The 14,918-nt window shown below is 38.2% G+C and overlaps 1 protein-coding gene across 8 annotated transcripts in view; it reads left to right on the top strand.

The window, feature by feature from the left end:
* Positions 1 to 14,918, top strand: part of LOC130027974 (transducin-like enhancer protein 4) — a 154,316-nt gene that overhangs the window by 41,568 nt on the left and 97,830 nt on the right. For 4 of the 8 annotated variants that reach the window (XM_056118732.1, XM_056118733.1, XM_056118735.1 and 1 more), the window contains exon 6: positions 10,770 to 10,844. The exons of the other annotated variants lie outside the window; for them this stretch is intronic. In XM_056118732.1, coding sequence (XP_055974707.1) covers positions 10,770 to 10,844 — 75 coding nt within the window. The remainder of the gene's footprint in view (positions 1 to 10,769; positions 10,845 to 14,918) is intronic. 8 annotated transcript variants of the gene reach the window in all.

Here is a 14,918-nt window from a genome sequence, read left to right as displayed (position 1 = left end):
TATCTAGTCTACATATTTATTAAAATGAAAAGGTACATGGAAATGGATGACAGCTATTAAGTATAGCTTTTTAATTGCAAGGCTTTTTTTTTTTCAGAATAATTTGTATAATGGTAACCCAAAAGAATTTAAAGTGTGTCTGTACAGAGCACTCACTAAAAATGAATTTTCTTATTAGATTTTATAAAATTTTTAAAAAAATTGCAGACAGTATATAAATGATATGCTTATTGCACTCGCTCCTGACTTTTTCCAAAGTCCCTGGAATTAGAGAAAGACTTGAGTCAATTCTTGTAATTTAAGTGAGTAATCATCACTTTAATGATTGTTAAAATTTCAGTATCCCTATTACCAGGATGTGTTCTGCTATTGTCAGATTTCTTAATTAAAAGTCAGGTGGGAAATTTCTCTGTCCTGTTCCTCATACCATTTTCAGGGGAGAACTATATTTATAGTTCAGTCCCTATTGGCATAGCAAGAGCTACCCAAATGATGACAGTTGGATCTGGGTTGACTTCTGTTCTCCCTGTAACAAATTATTTGCCTTAATATAAGTGATTCAAGCTGAATGGCTATTAGCAAATGATTTGCCTGCTTCAGCCTCTGTTTCCTTGTCAGTACAAAAAGTTTGATAATACAGAGTGTGTGTCATTATTGTCCATATCGTTTAGGGTAGACACATATTGGTTAGCACATAGTGAGCATCTTCTAATGTTGACTGGTAGTCATACTGGCTTTTGGATTATATGATAGAGCTTTTGAGTGTGTTTTTGTGACCTGGAACCAGCCCTCTCTTCCCTTTTTCAATCAGTGCCTTTTGGAAGTTTATGAGTTGATGGTCTTAGTCTAAAATATTCTTATAGAGGAAAAAGTGTAAATTAAAACTGAACAAGAGAATGGTGAATTAAAACCTCACTGAGGAATTAACTCCATGACTTATTGTCTTTTAGCCTAAAATATTAATTTCACAATTTAGCAGACCTCTGTTACTCCCCAGCCAGAAAGCAGAGATCTGAGAAGGGCCACATTTAGTGCTTTAAACTGTGTTTCCCTCCAAAGGAAGAGTCATTTTAGTGGGGTTTGTCTCACCCACACCCTTCTCAATTTAGGTCATGCACCATTTTTCAAAATTTCAGCTCCCTTACCTGAAGTTGATTTTTGTTTTTACAGTGACCTTTTCTCATCCACAATTTTAGGATGTAACTTCCGGTAGACTCTCATTACTTGTTGGGGAAGGTAGTAGATAATGACTTGCCTTCAGGCCTCTTCCCATTTCTATTCCCTCCCTGCAGTTTTAGAAACACACCTGTGAAGCATTGTGGACCGAAAACTATGTTCCACTTATTACACCTTGGCAGCTAAGTTTGATACCATTTCTGTTGATTTGGAATCAAAATAGTCCCAGGGAAGCGGATCTTTCTGAGCCATTTTATTTGTATAGATTTTTTTAAATGTTTCTCTAATATCCTAAAAATATAGAGCACTTGGATAGTTAGTGCCATGTGCCAGTCACCCCCCTCGCCTTGTCCTCTTCCCCCCCAATACCCCAATTTCGGGGAGAATGGGTTCTGTTCCATTTTGTTTGGGTCTCAAGACATTCTGAGTGGAGGATGGGACTTAGTGAAAATGGGAAAGGGTGATAGGAGTGCAGCCTTTTCGTGAAGTTAGCCAGGCCTTGCACTGCCATTGGGCAGTTAGCGTCATGCAGATTATCTTTTAGAGAGGTGGTTTTATGAGATAAAAGTTTGTTTCTTTCTCACTTAACAGTCTCATTTTACGTTGTTCTGTGAACTCCAGTTCCTTCTGTATTGATATGTAGCCTACCCAGCACCACTGTGTTCTGTCCAGTCAACAAGGAGAGGAGAGAGCATGTTTATGCAAACAGCACTGTGTGGGGGTTACATTTTTGCATATTTGATAATGACCGAGGCCATAGCTAGCTTCAAGGGAAACTTGGAAATGGAATGCATCTTAGCCAAGAGCACACTCTAGATCCACTTAAAACTTATCCTAATGTAAGATAAGGAATATCAGGGGATAATTCACAATTGCTACTAGACTTGGCGCTATGCATAAAATAAAAACTGACCATTTTTATTATTACCAGTTGGTTAGATGGAAGCCTGTTGGTTCACTGGTGTGTCTTTACAGGACACACTTTGCTTCCAACGTTGTAATCAGCATACATTATATTTTTTAATTTGTCACATAAAATAATGTATAGTTTTTGTTATGGGTATCTTTTTCCTTAAAAGTCAGACCTACTAGAAGAACTATCTGTCCTGCATTTCTTTGATATTCATATATTTACATACGGTAGAAAGAAACCAGTGAACACTAAAGGGTCCTATGGACTATGTCTAGATGCACAGCTTAATGTTTATTCCCCAACTTCCAACAAGTGAAATGATTCCTGAAGACACTTCTAAATTGGAATATGAGAGGGAAGAAATCACACATTGTGTGATCCAGGAGATCACAAAATACTGCCTTACTTTGTATGAGTTACTTGAAGGAAAATCATTTCATCTTTTTCCTTCCCCTATCTCATGGACACATTTTGTGAATTAGTATTGTTCTTGAATTGGGAAAATCAGGTCAACACTTTCGATAGTCTCATTACCTGAGAAGATACATTGGGGTATAAGTCAATGGTTTTGTGGAGCTTTTTGTTTATTTCTTGGTTTTGCGCCATACCCTGTGGAGCTCAAGACTAGTGACTACCTGGTTCCTAATTTATTAGACCCATGGCCATGTTCCCTTTGGAAAAATGTTATTTTTCATTTTTAACCTGTCTTGAGCAGATTGTTAGAATTTATTTCTTGTCATTCGGTGCAAGGAAGATGCATTTTTCCCTTCTCTTCCTATTTCTTTGTCATTTTGTAATTAAAATTCTTTCTTGATCCTTGAGCAAGAGGAACAGAGCTACTGAGAGACTAGGAGTAGCCTATGGTTCATTGCTCCTAGAGTCGTGGCACAGCAAGTTTATGGGCTTAGATTTACAAATCTTGGTTTAATAAATGAAGTGAAGAATCCCCCAAATTCTTGGACCACATTTAAAATAGTGCTATGATTGGGAAAGGGGGTTTGGCCACCCCACTGATGCTGGGGAACCTTTGGATGCCAGGAATCCATGGTGGTTGGCCACATACAAATCCTTTGCTTTTCTGGGGGAAAACTAAACATCCATTATTTGAATACTTTATGGTGCAGATTTAAGCTTGAATGTATTTAATTGCTGTTAGTATTTCCAGCAAGTAGTTTGAAGTAGACTTGTTTTTCCCTGTCCCCCTTGAAAAGGGGGGAAAAAAAACTGTAGGTTTATTTGGAAGCTCTCTTTATAGTGATGGGAAATAATAAAAAATTATTGTGATAAGCATCTATTTAAATTTTAATTGCAATAGATTTCAATAGTTAGATGACAAGTTTCTGTTTTGAGTATGACATGTTTTGTTACTTTCAATATTTTTGATGTTAGAAAAGGGTTGATCTCTCAAGAAATAATTGGACCATTTGACTATGCTCAAATGTGAGGATTAGTTGCTATTTTGGGTCCTGTGGTGCTGGATATTCCCAGGGCCACACTGGAGGTCCTCAGGGCCCTTCCAGGCAGTGCTGAGTGGGCCTTGTGGTGTGGAGTCAGACACAGATTCGCTGCTCTGTGCTGTCTTTCTGGCCTTGTTCCTTTTAATTTTATGGAAAACAAAGCCTTCCTACTGTGTTAGGAGAACCGGGTATATTTCAAATGCTTTTTTGCACCTGGGTTAACAAGGTGCGGAATTACTCTGAATCACATTTGGTATGTATAGAATAATATGTAAAATGGAAGTTGAAAAAGATGATCAGCCACTTTCGTATTGTGCCTTAGGGAGGAAATGAACAAAATACAGTGGTTACATGCGCTGGTGACAGTATTCTCGCCTCATAATGGCACCAGGTTAACTCATCTTATTGCTTGTTAACTTTGTGAGGAATCAATGGCTTGTGATAACATGATTTAATGTAGGAGAACTTGGCGGAAATCACAGGAGATCCTCTAATATGTATGCAGTGACATCAGTAAGATCATCTGCAGAGATTGTTCATTAAGTGCCAGCAGCCTCCACAGGACAGGCTGCTTCCCTGTCAAGGCTGTTTCCTCAGTCTTGGTAATGTGTTAATGGCAGCATTGTCTACCAAATGACTAATGTCCTTAGCTGCCTAATAGGTTTTTCTGGGTTTCAAAGAATTTGGTCCGCTTTCTGATTTTTACAGTGGACTTTCCTGCATTTTGATAAATTAAAATACATTTGTTTTTGGGTCTCATTTAATGCTAAATGAGGCACTGGCAAGCATAACCCTGTCCTCCCCTGTGTGGTTGACTGAATGACTTGTTCTGCATAACTGCACTTTGTTTACACTTGGATGTTTGGTAAGACTTAAGGTAGCATTCTCACCGACTTGCCCTCAGGAAGTGAACTTGTGCTTTGAATGTTTAAATGAAGGCCTCTTTCCAGAAGCAGCAGTGCCAACCTTTATCTGCATGTGTCTCGAACAATGAGTGTACACTTGAGAAACTGACTCACTTCTTTCAGCTAAGTGGCGATTAGATTATTATTACTGGAGCTAAGCTTTAGCTTTAAAATGCTTTGGAGCTGCGTTGTTCAATACCGTAGCCACTACTATCTATGTTAATAAGGGTAAAGATTCGGTTTCCCATTCACATCAGCCACATTTGGAGAGCTCAAGATTCACCCAGATGTGTCTCATGGGTACCATGTGACTAGCACAGGAGAATGTTTCCAAATTGGTAGAAAGTTCTGTTGAAAAGGATTGTACTTGTGCAACTATTTTTTTTTGTTTGTTTTTTTTACACCATATCTGAAGATGTTCAGGGATTACTCTGACTCTGCACTCAGGAATTAACTCCTCGCCATACAAGGGGGACCTTAAGGGATCTGAGGGATCCGACTTAATTCCTCTCTGTGCAATTAGTTATTACTCTGGCGTTAACTTTTTGGGACTCAGTGAAGAGTTTTATCTACAAGTGAGTGAAAATGGAGACGGTAGACAGACCCAGGTGGTCAGTAGGTAGAAGACTTGATCGGTGTTTTGCAAGGTGTGTGCCTAACATCTTCAATTCCAAGTTCTGCATTCAAAAATAGTTTCGAGGATGTAAGGTCCTGCATACATATTTATCTTTGTGATATCAAACTCTGAGAAGACCTATAGTTTAGTAGATCTTAGCCAAATTAAACCAAGTAGGTTACTTGTTGGTTTCTTATTTTTTTTTAGTTATGTCATTTTTTAAAAAATTTTTTTGTGGTGTGTGTGTGTGTGTAATAGGATATAACATTTCTTGGTATACTGTTTAGAAAACATTGAGTTTCAGATAAATGTAAAGTTTCTGTCACTAAACTTAGAGTTGCTGAAAAGAGCTCATCAGAATTTAGCCTGACTTACTGTGCATATGGGGTCACACTAACTTACTTAAAATATTGTACCTAGTCACAGTGACCAGGCCTAGAGGAATTACTGGAAAGATGAGTGGCCCGAGTCAGGTACCTGGGGTTACTTAATCTGGAATAAAGATAATCAAAAACATGCTTTATGTTATTTAAAAATGCTCAAACTCTCTTTCTAGTGGAGGAGAATGAAGGCAAAACTGGGTCAAAGCATTTGGAAGAAGTTTCCAGAAGGTAGATTTCTCCTTAATGTCCGGACCCTTTTCCCCAAAAGAGAATAAAGTATGCAGAAGTGAGTTCCCTTTCACAGGAGTTGGTAAGAGGCTGAGGATTCTTAGGATGTTGACAGAGATTTAGCGATTAGCTATAGTAGTAATAGCCTCTAGTTTGTGGTTGGTATTGCAGTGCCCCCATCCTAATGCCAGTGTTTTCATTTACCCTAGCAGCATTTAGAAATCTATAGGCATTTGAAAGGCAGTCTTTGTTGTTGTTGTTGTTTGGTTGTGCAGTACTTGTAGCATAACTCTGCTCGGTCTTATGATCTCTAAAGGCCACTTCCAGTTCTGAGTGACTCACTTTGATGGACACTCGTCTACTGATTCTTCTTGGTTGAAGGGCATATGCTCCATGTCCAGGTGTAAATATCTTAACCTTGGAGTGTTCCTCCCCCCCCCCCCTTTTTTTTTGCTTTTTGGGTCACACCTGATGATGCTCAGGGGTTACTCCTAGCTCTGCACACAAAAATTACTCCTGACGTTCCTTGGGAACTACATGGGATGCTGGGGGTCAAACCATGGTTTGCTGTGTGCAAGGCAAATGCCTTCCCTGCTGTACTATACTGCTGATCTCTGGCGTATTTCCTTAGCCCTTACACAGTTCTCCCTTCAGTCTGTTTCATCCCCCCGCCTACCTGCTTCTTTTCTTTTTCCAGTCTCATTCTGACCAAAATGCAGAACTGATGGTCTGCTTAAATGTTTTTAATAAAAGAAGCCCTTCCAGGCTAAAGTCCAGCTTTTTTGCATGCCATGCAAAGCCCTTTGCAGTTCGGCCTCCTCCTGATTTACAGATTTTACTTCTCATTAGTATGTGGTTCTGTACAATGTGTTTAGACTATTTCCAAGTGACATTATGTCCCTGCTTTTCTTTCTTTCCTCTTTGAAAACCTTCAAAACCAAATATGCTTTATTTTTTCAATTTTGTTCCTTTCTCTGCTTGCCTCCTTTGGCCAATCATCTCTTTGAGAGACACGGTAGCTTTTCCTTCAGAGACTATACCCAGGATGCTCTCTCTGCATTCACTAAGACATTTTTTAAATTAGACATTTCCCGGATAAGTTATTAAATAGTGTTCTCTAATTTTCTTCATGGAAATTAACTTCTGGTTGTACTTGTGGAGTCTCTTAAGTGTCATTATTTCACGTACTCGTACACCTTCTAGTTTGTTTTCTACCATAGTAAAACAGGTGTATAACACATACTTAATGCATAAGTTAATGGGTGAAAGTAAAGTCTTTGCCTGGTGCCCTGGCCATTGTTTTCTAGAACTTCAGCTTACGTGATATTTTCTACCTTCCTGTGTTTTATGGCGCTCTGAGTTTTGTCAAGAGTTGGGTATTATCTCATGCTTATTTTGCATTTCCACATTCCTGGAATATTAAGGTTAACTGTTAAAAGAGACCTAGTTCATTTTTCATATCTTTATTACCCCTATCAAAAAGCATAGAATTAAAAGAAATCGAGAGGCCAGAGAGAAGCATATGCTTTGCATGCAGGAGGCCTGGATTTGTTTGGTCTCTGGCATCGAGTTCCCTGGAGTGCTTAATGAACCAAGAGTAGTCCCTGAGCACCACTGGGTGAGGTCTAAACCCATCTCTCCCCAAGCCAAACCAAATGATTCCCCATGCCCCCACAAACACAAACCAACCTAAGTTGTGCACAGAATTTTAAAAATTGTTTTTACCAGAAGTACCACATCTAATGCCGTGCCTCAAAGGTTGTGAGCATGGCAGCTATTGTCATTACGAACTCTTGTGAAATACATACATGACACACAACATTTTAGTTTGATGCTGGAGTTACCATCATCTTAAATTGCTTAAATCTTTTCCTGGTGGAAGTACATTTTAACATGTTTCCTGAACAAATGCAAGAATGTAATTTTATAAGGACTAGAGAACGAGCTCAGGGATCCAAGCATATGCTTGATATTTGAAAGGCCAGGTTTGATCCTGTCAGTACTGGTTGTGGACTCAAAACAAAAAAATTTATGAGATGAAAATAAGTAGGCAGATAGTTTGATTTATAGGATTAATTTGATTGGCCTCTGTATTCCTCCATGTTTGTGTTTTTCGAGTAAGTATATTAGATACAATTTTTCATTATAAAATCTACCCATTTAAGTAGACATTTCTGTGATTATTGGTAAATCCCCGTGATGTATTCGATATGCCAAAACACAGTAACAGGTGTCACAGTGGAGACGTTACTGGGCTCGCTCAAGCAAATCGATGAACAACGGGAGGACCGTGACCATGATACGATTCTAACTGGTCTTTTCTATGAAAAAGAAAATTCTAAACCATTGCATTCATTTTATTTTTTGAGCCTTACTTTCTTGTAAAATCAGGTGGAGCCAAAAGAAAATTGAATCGCACACATGTTTTCTAGGTATGCTGTAACATACTTGATGGCTTAAAACAATGGAAATTTACTTTCCTATAGTTTGGAGATTAGAGGTCTGAAATCAAGGTGTAAGCTGGACAGTTTCCTTCTGAGAACCCAGAGGGAATCTTGACTTGCTTATTTCTAGTTTCTGCTGTCTCCCAAGAAACAAAACTTGTTTCTTGGATGTGTCTATATCACACCAACCCCTCTCTACAAGTCTAACTTACCTGCATTTAAAAGAATAAATGATGGGTTATTGTTTTTTTTCCTTGTTCTTTCACATTCCAGTTAGAGACCCGAGCACCTTCTTTCACCTGTGACTTATAAATCTATTCGTAATGGCAGTTTAGTTGGTAGTACTCATGGAAAGTTCAAGCCGAGAGCTCATATCTGAGTGAGTGACAGCTTGAACTATAAGAGAAGCCAGAGGATTTGTAGCGTTCTACAGATTTACTGGGGTGTAAGCAGGAAGTGGGAGAGGAGCAGATGGGGAAGGGGAAGAAAGAAATGGGGAAGAGACAGAGACAGTGCGAAAGCCTTCATGGTTCTGAGAAGGATCTGAAAAACTTGGTACATTTTCCAAGTTAGAGATTTTTATTTGTTAAGATTTGAATGTGATTGTGTGTGTCTGAGGAACACTTCCTTTGAGTCTGCTTAGAGCTTACAGAGTGCTTTTGGCTATGGCTTTAGGTGTTTTACCTCTTTTTGTTGTCGTCGTTGTTGTTCACCGTTTTTTCCTTCTCTCAGTTTTAATTTTCACCTGGTGCATGCATAAATCTGTTTGTGGCTAAGTCTGATTATTTCTGGCATTTTCAGAGCAAAGAGGAGACTTTATTTGCCTTAGCAAACTTCTGTATACAAAGGTCTTTAAACAACAGTTGATTCATGGTGGTAAGCAAAACAGGGAAGTAGAAACCTGAATTGCAGGTAGAGTCCAGATGTGCTATAGGCCATGGCCATTGCCTTGAGAGGAAAGGAAGGAACAGAATTGTGACTTCTTTTGTATTTCAGCTCTTTGCTAAGTTTCTGTAGGTTCATGTAGTATGTTTCTGGCTTTCCTAGTAAGCATGCTTGATTTTAATATCAGGCCGGAAAGATAGCCCAATTTCCGAAGGCAACTTGACTCAGTTTGGGGATTGAAGGCAGTTTATGAAGCCAGAGTTGAACAGTATTTATGGGAGAGAAGTCCTGACTTGGCATACTTTCTATCACTGTCTCATGGAACTATTTTTTGAGTGTTGAATATAATTATTTCGGTAATACAGAGATAATTTAGTCACACCCCCAAAATGGCATAGAGCAAAGCTTAAAAACTGATTAAATGATTGAATGTGTAAGAAGAATGAATGAAATGTGTGTCAGATTTATGTACATGGCCCTTTGCTGTTAGGTTTCTGAAAGTTTTGAGCAGCCATTGTTGAATGTAAGAAAGTAGAAGATGGACCATTCCATGAAAATTTCTGACCATAAACTTAAGTCCCAACGTTGTTGTTCTGCCTTTTTCTCTGCCTCAGAAGCACTGACAGCTTTCACTACTTCTTAATAATCAGTTTGTTTTAAATCTAAACAGGAGCGTTATGCTTGGTGCATAGTAAGTACTCAGTAAATAGTCAAGTTGACTTCCAAAAAAACATTGATTACTGACTAGCCTATTACAAGCTTAAAATGCATTTACATATGATTTTGATATTTTTATTCCCATTAGTTATGGGCATAAAATGCCCATTTATGTTAAGAAGCCAAGAAAAATACCCAGTGAAGATGTCTAGTTTCTTTCCCTATATAGTTATCATCCTGGTTACCAACTCAATGTGTTTTTCGTGGAGGTTTGTAATGTGGTACTTAGTGTAGTTCAAGGGGATTGTCCTATTTAACTGCTGGCTTCCATCACTCTTGGATGTATTGAGCAGTATGATAACTGAGCTTCACAGCTAAATTTCTCAACTAGAATCAACCACAAGACTTTTCTCGGCCACACAGAGGAAGGGATGGGAGTACCTGTTTCACTGCATGGTTCCTTTAGCTTCAATTCACCAAGTGGACTTGATAGAGGTGCAGAGGGGTTTACTTTGAGACTGAATTTGAGCTTGTGCACACTAGAATGTTGAAGTATGTTTAGAGCAATACTTACATTGTGGGGGCACTTGTAGTGGACACTTGTTTAGGTTCAGATATGAGATCCTTTATGCTCCAGGCAGAGACTTAACGTGTTATTTCTGAAATTGCAACAATTCCTAATATCAGCTCTTGCTCATTCTCCTTAGAACTAAGTCCCGAGAAGAGGATTTGCTATCCAGCCTAGGAAAAAACTTACAATGGCAGAAATCAAATTTAAAATTAAAAAAAATTAAAATTATAGATACTGGTTTTTCTGTATATTTATTTAAAGGAAAAACCCAAAGTCCTTAAACTTTACTGCTAGTGAGAGTCGTACGTATTTTAACCTTTTAAGTGAGTAGCCATATTAATAACAGGGATTAAAATGTTCAATGAACACTGTCCTAGACATTTAGTCATCTACTGCCCTAGGCTTGTACTTAAACCACGAGAACCCTCAAATCCTGTTTTGCATGTAATGGAAGTTAGAGGACATGTAGGAAAAGCTGTTCTTAATCGACTAGAAAACAAATAATTGTATTCTGTTTCTGATCTTCATTTATAGCACCAGCAACAAGTGGTGCAGGCTGTGGAACGGGCCAAGCAGGTGACCATGGCAGAACTGAACGCCATCATTGGGGTACGTGGCCTTTCCATTCTAGCTCTGATCTTGGTGTTTGTCATCAGTTCTCTCGCTCTGGCTTTTTAAATTTTATTCCGTCGAAGGGACAAAGACAGTAGAGAACCACAAAGCGAAACGAAGCACTTCATCTCATGTGCAATTTGGTGGCTACCTCAGAGACTTGGAATCAGGTTGTCACCAATTCAGATTGACGTGTTCCTGAAAATTCCCCTCAGGGATTCTGGATAGACCCTTTCATAATGTTTCTTTCATTTGCAATCAGCCTGTTACTACTCTGTGCTAGAAAAAAAGATAGATTGTCCTATGTTAAAATGACCTCATTTCTTTTATCTTTCTTCAAATGAGCGCATAGTATCTTAATGTCTTTTTTAGTGAAATAAGATGTACGATTTTGCATCTCCCTGCTGTTCTTCTTTCCTTGTTATGAGTGATTCTTAAGGGCTAGTGTCCAATTGCAGTAGAAATAACTGATGAACTATATCTTTTTGAAAAATCAGTGGCCCAGTCAGAAAATCCTCCCTCGTGATAGTAGAACATTAACGTTGCATTAGCAATCTTGTTGGAATTTAGAAATTTGGGCAGTCACTCCCAACTCCATTTAAAGTTTGTTCTCTCAGGTTAAGGTAGCAAATAAAAAAAATGAGGTGCTAAAACTTGGAAATAATGAAGGCAGGAAATCTGCTCAAAAGAGCACAATTCTCACATCTCTAGTTATGCAGCTGTTAGAGGCAGTTCTCTCCGTTATTCTAATGAAGACACTACAACTATACTTTTTCTTCTTTCTGCTTCCCCCTCCCAAATACTTTCTTTTGTGCACACAAAAATCTTTTCTCTTCCCCCCCTTTCGTGTATCAAACACACTTTGAAATGCTAATTATTCCATTTGCTTTCATTAAAATTCAAATTGCTGCGTGAAGATGTGGATAAGGGTCGCCTGATAATCAATGTGAAGTGAAGCTATTTCTTCAGTTCTGCCTCTGTCTTTCAGCAAGGAAATCAGAACTCCTCTAGGGTGACACCTACAGAGGTAGAGCGCTGGTCTGATGGAAGATTAGTTTATAATGGACTCTGTAGAGCTCTAGTTTGGGTACCCTTGACCACAAGAAGAAAAAGAAAAAAATAGCCCATTCGATAACAGGATACATGGAAAAGACTCACCTTTATTTCCTCCGAAGGGAAGAGGCTGAACCCGAAGGAATCTCATATAGACTATCTTGTTATTCATTGTCCACACTCTGAGTGGGGGAGATAAAAGATACGAATGCACTTATTTCACAGTTTTTATTTCCGGAAGCTCCAGAAAACAGCGGTGCATTAATTAATAATTTATTTACAGTTAAGAAAGCCTTAAGTTTTCCCTCCCCCAAATTTTATTTTAGGCATTATGATTTTACAATATTGAGAATGGTTGGGTTTTGTTCCAGGATCGTTCCAAATTAGGCAGAACCTGTATACCCGCTGCACTGGGGTTTGTGTTGCATTCCCCCTGGGTCAGGTTTTGGCTCCTGGATCACCATTTCTCATCCACTACACCTCTGCTGTGTTCAGGAGGAGAGACTGTGTGGGATGAGGATTGCGGGAGCTGGAAAACTTGGAGGCTCACTTCTGGCTTGGTGCTTACTTATTGTCTGCGTGAACTTCTAGGATACAGCTGGCACTCTGTTCTGCCTCATGCCTGATTGTCCGGAGCCTTTTTGGGGAGAACATAATGTTTTTCTGTATCTTTTCCAAGTCTTATTTGTTACTGCCTGTACAATGAAAAGATTAAGTAAGAAACACATCCGTTTTATGTTGGGTGTTGTCTTAATATACCAGAGAAGATACAAATCAAAACAAGTTCCCTTCATCATATCAAGAGTATTTTTAACCCAGTTTTATATCTGTTTCATTTTCTACATACTTCGTTTTGAATGGACTAGCAGGTTGCCGTTGCCTGTTCTCAAGGAAAAGGATGATTTACTGCACTGTAGTTAAGTTACTGACAGGCAGTTTGTATGTATATGTATGTATGTATATAAATATATATATATGAATTTAATTATTAAAGTTTATTTAATTTTGTGACCTAAAAAACTTGAAGAACTCAGAAAATTCAGAGAAGCCTGTGCTGAAGTTGGCTCTGGTGAGAATGAACAATTATTTGTATCTGAGCAGAACATGGCGTCACAAATCACATAATCTGACTATTCCAGTAAACAGATTGCAGAAATCAGAGACCAAACCCAGAAATCTCAAGTACCCATAAACCAAGTGAGAAAGAAAGAGGCCAGTTGCAAATTCGCTTGCTGTTTTTCACTTACTCTCTTTTGTTCTGGCTCTTTGTTTCAGGCCTGGTGGTGCCTGAAGGCCAGTAGTTTTCCCAGTCATAACATGGTGGGTTTGAATACACCTGCTCCTGTGTGTCCCTTTGTACACGGATGTGGTGGTGAGATAGTGGTATTTTGACCTGCTTCCAGAATTTTGTTCCTTGATTTTTAGAATGGAGCCTCGATGGTACTCTGCAGGAGAGACTCAAAGCCTCCCCCAGCCTTCGTTTATTTATCACCACCTACGTGTCTGTTTCATCTGTATGCATACCATCCAGATTGGCACAAATGTTCCCAAATTTAATGAAATCTGATGAAGCACCTTTTTAACTCTGCAATATTATTCTACTTTCATTGGTAAATGAGCCAAACCAGTGATCCATGCAGTTTAAATGCAATATGCAGAAGTGAGCCTGAAACCTGGAGAGGTGGCTTGTTCTCTTGACAATAAGCTAGTTGTGTTTAATGGAATGAAACACAGTTATAATGATTTCTTTCACAGGTCATGTTCAGTTTAAAACTTTGATAGATTGAAATAAGTTAAATATCATTTATCTTTTATTTATAAGGGAAAAGCCAGGAACATTTTCATGTTTTCTATAGTTAATATTTTGTGTTTATTTTGAAGTGTTTGTATTTCCACATTTCCTTGGAGCTTATTTGAAGCTCTCCAAATGGGCTGAGGGACTGTTATGTTTCTAGTTTGATCTTGTCATGTGTTCTTCTAGCCACTGTGTTTTTAAATTAGAATCTCTGTGAGATCACACTGTTGGAACAACACACAGATTGTAGTATTAAATCAGTAATATGATCTAATTAGAAATGATGTTTTCATTTCCTGTATTATTAAATTGAGTCATCTGACTATCTTATAAAATGCTTTTTGAATCCATTACACTATATAATCAGCACATGCTGTGTGAATGTGGTTATGCTTAATAAAGGAGACTGGATTGGAACCTTACAAGAAATTTACGGAAGACACTACTACCATTAACAGATAAAGTTTTGTTAATACAAACATTGGAAAAGAAAATGTTTTACCTGTCAAAACCCAACATTTTTCACTTTTCCTGTTCCTTCAGATCCCGCCCCCCCTTGTAAATATAACTCTTGAAGGGACAAATGAGAGAAACATGCATATTTCTATAAAAGCGCACCCCCTTAAAAATTCTTAAGAACAGGTATGCCATGGTGTTACAGGAAAATGCAGTTTAGCACAAGAAATGCTGAACTTCAATTTTTAGCAGTGACATTTTAATGATAGGAAGTCTGCAAAATTATTTGCCATCAATTGTGAAGGCAATAACAAGCCTTGGTGGTTTTTCACACTCTCTGTGTTAAGTGCTTTCAGAATGACAGCGTAAACTGTGTTAGAGAACTCCAAGGAAGTAAAACTGATTAAAATGTTCATGCTTGAATGGTGCTGATGGAATAGTTCATTTGGACTTTCTCTACCTCCTGCAGCTCAAGCTGAAATATTAAAATTCAGTGGATTTAAATCTCTCTCCTCTCAGCTCAGGAAAAAAACATTACATTTTAATAGGTTTTAAACCCATAATTCATTGGTTTGGAGCAGCACTATTAAATCTATTTAAATATTACTTGTATTACTAAGGAAATGATTTAAATGACTTTGCCTTCACCATCCTATGTGTTTGACTTAGTTTAAAAAAAGAAAGACAATACCCTCAGGGTTTTTCCCTTCCTCTTAGCATTTTGTTTTATTGTCCCTTAAATTTTATGTGTTCTCTTTCTTGATTCC

Source organism: Sorex fumeus, unplaced genomic scaffold (assembly GCF_029834395.1).
Source record: "Sorex fumeus unplaced genomic scaffold, SorFum_2.1 ptg000038l, whole genome shotgun sequence".
NCBI classification, from domain to species: Eukaryota; Metazoa; Chordata; class Mammalia; order Eulipotyphla; family Soricidae; genus Sorex; species Sorex fumeus.
The sequence above is the reverse complement of the archived record's forward strand: the minus strand, read 5'-3'. Positions and strand labels throughout refer to the sequence as shown.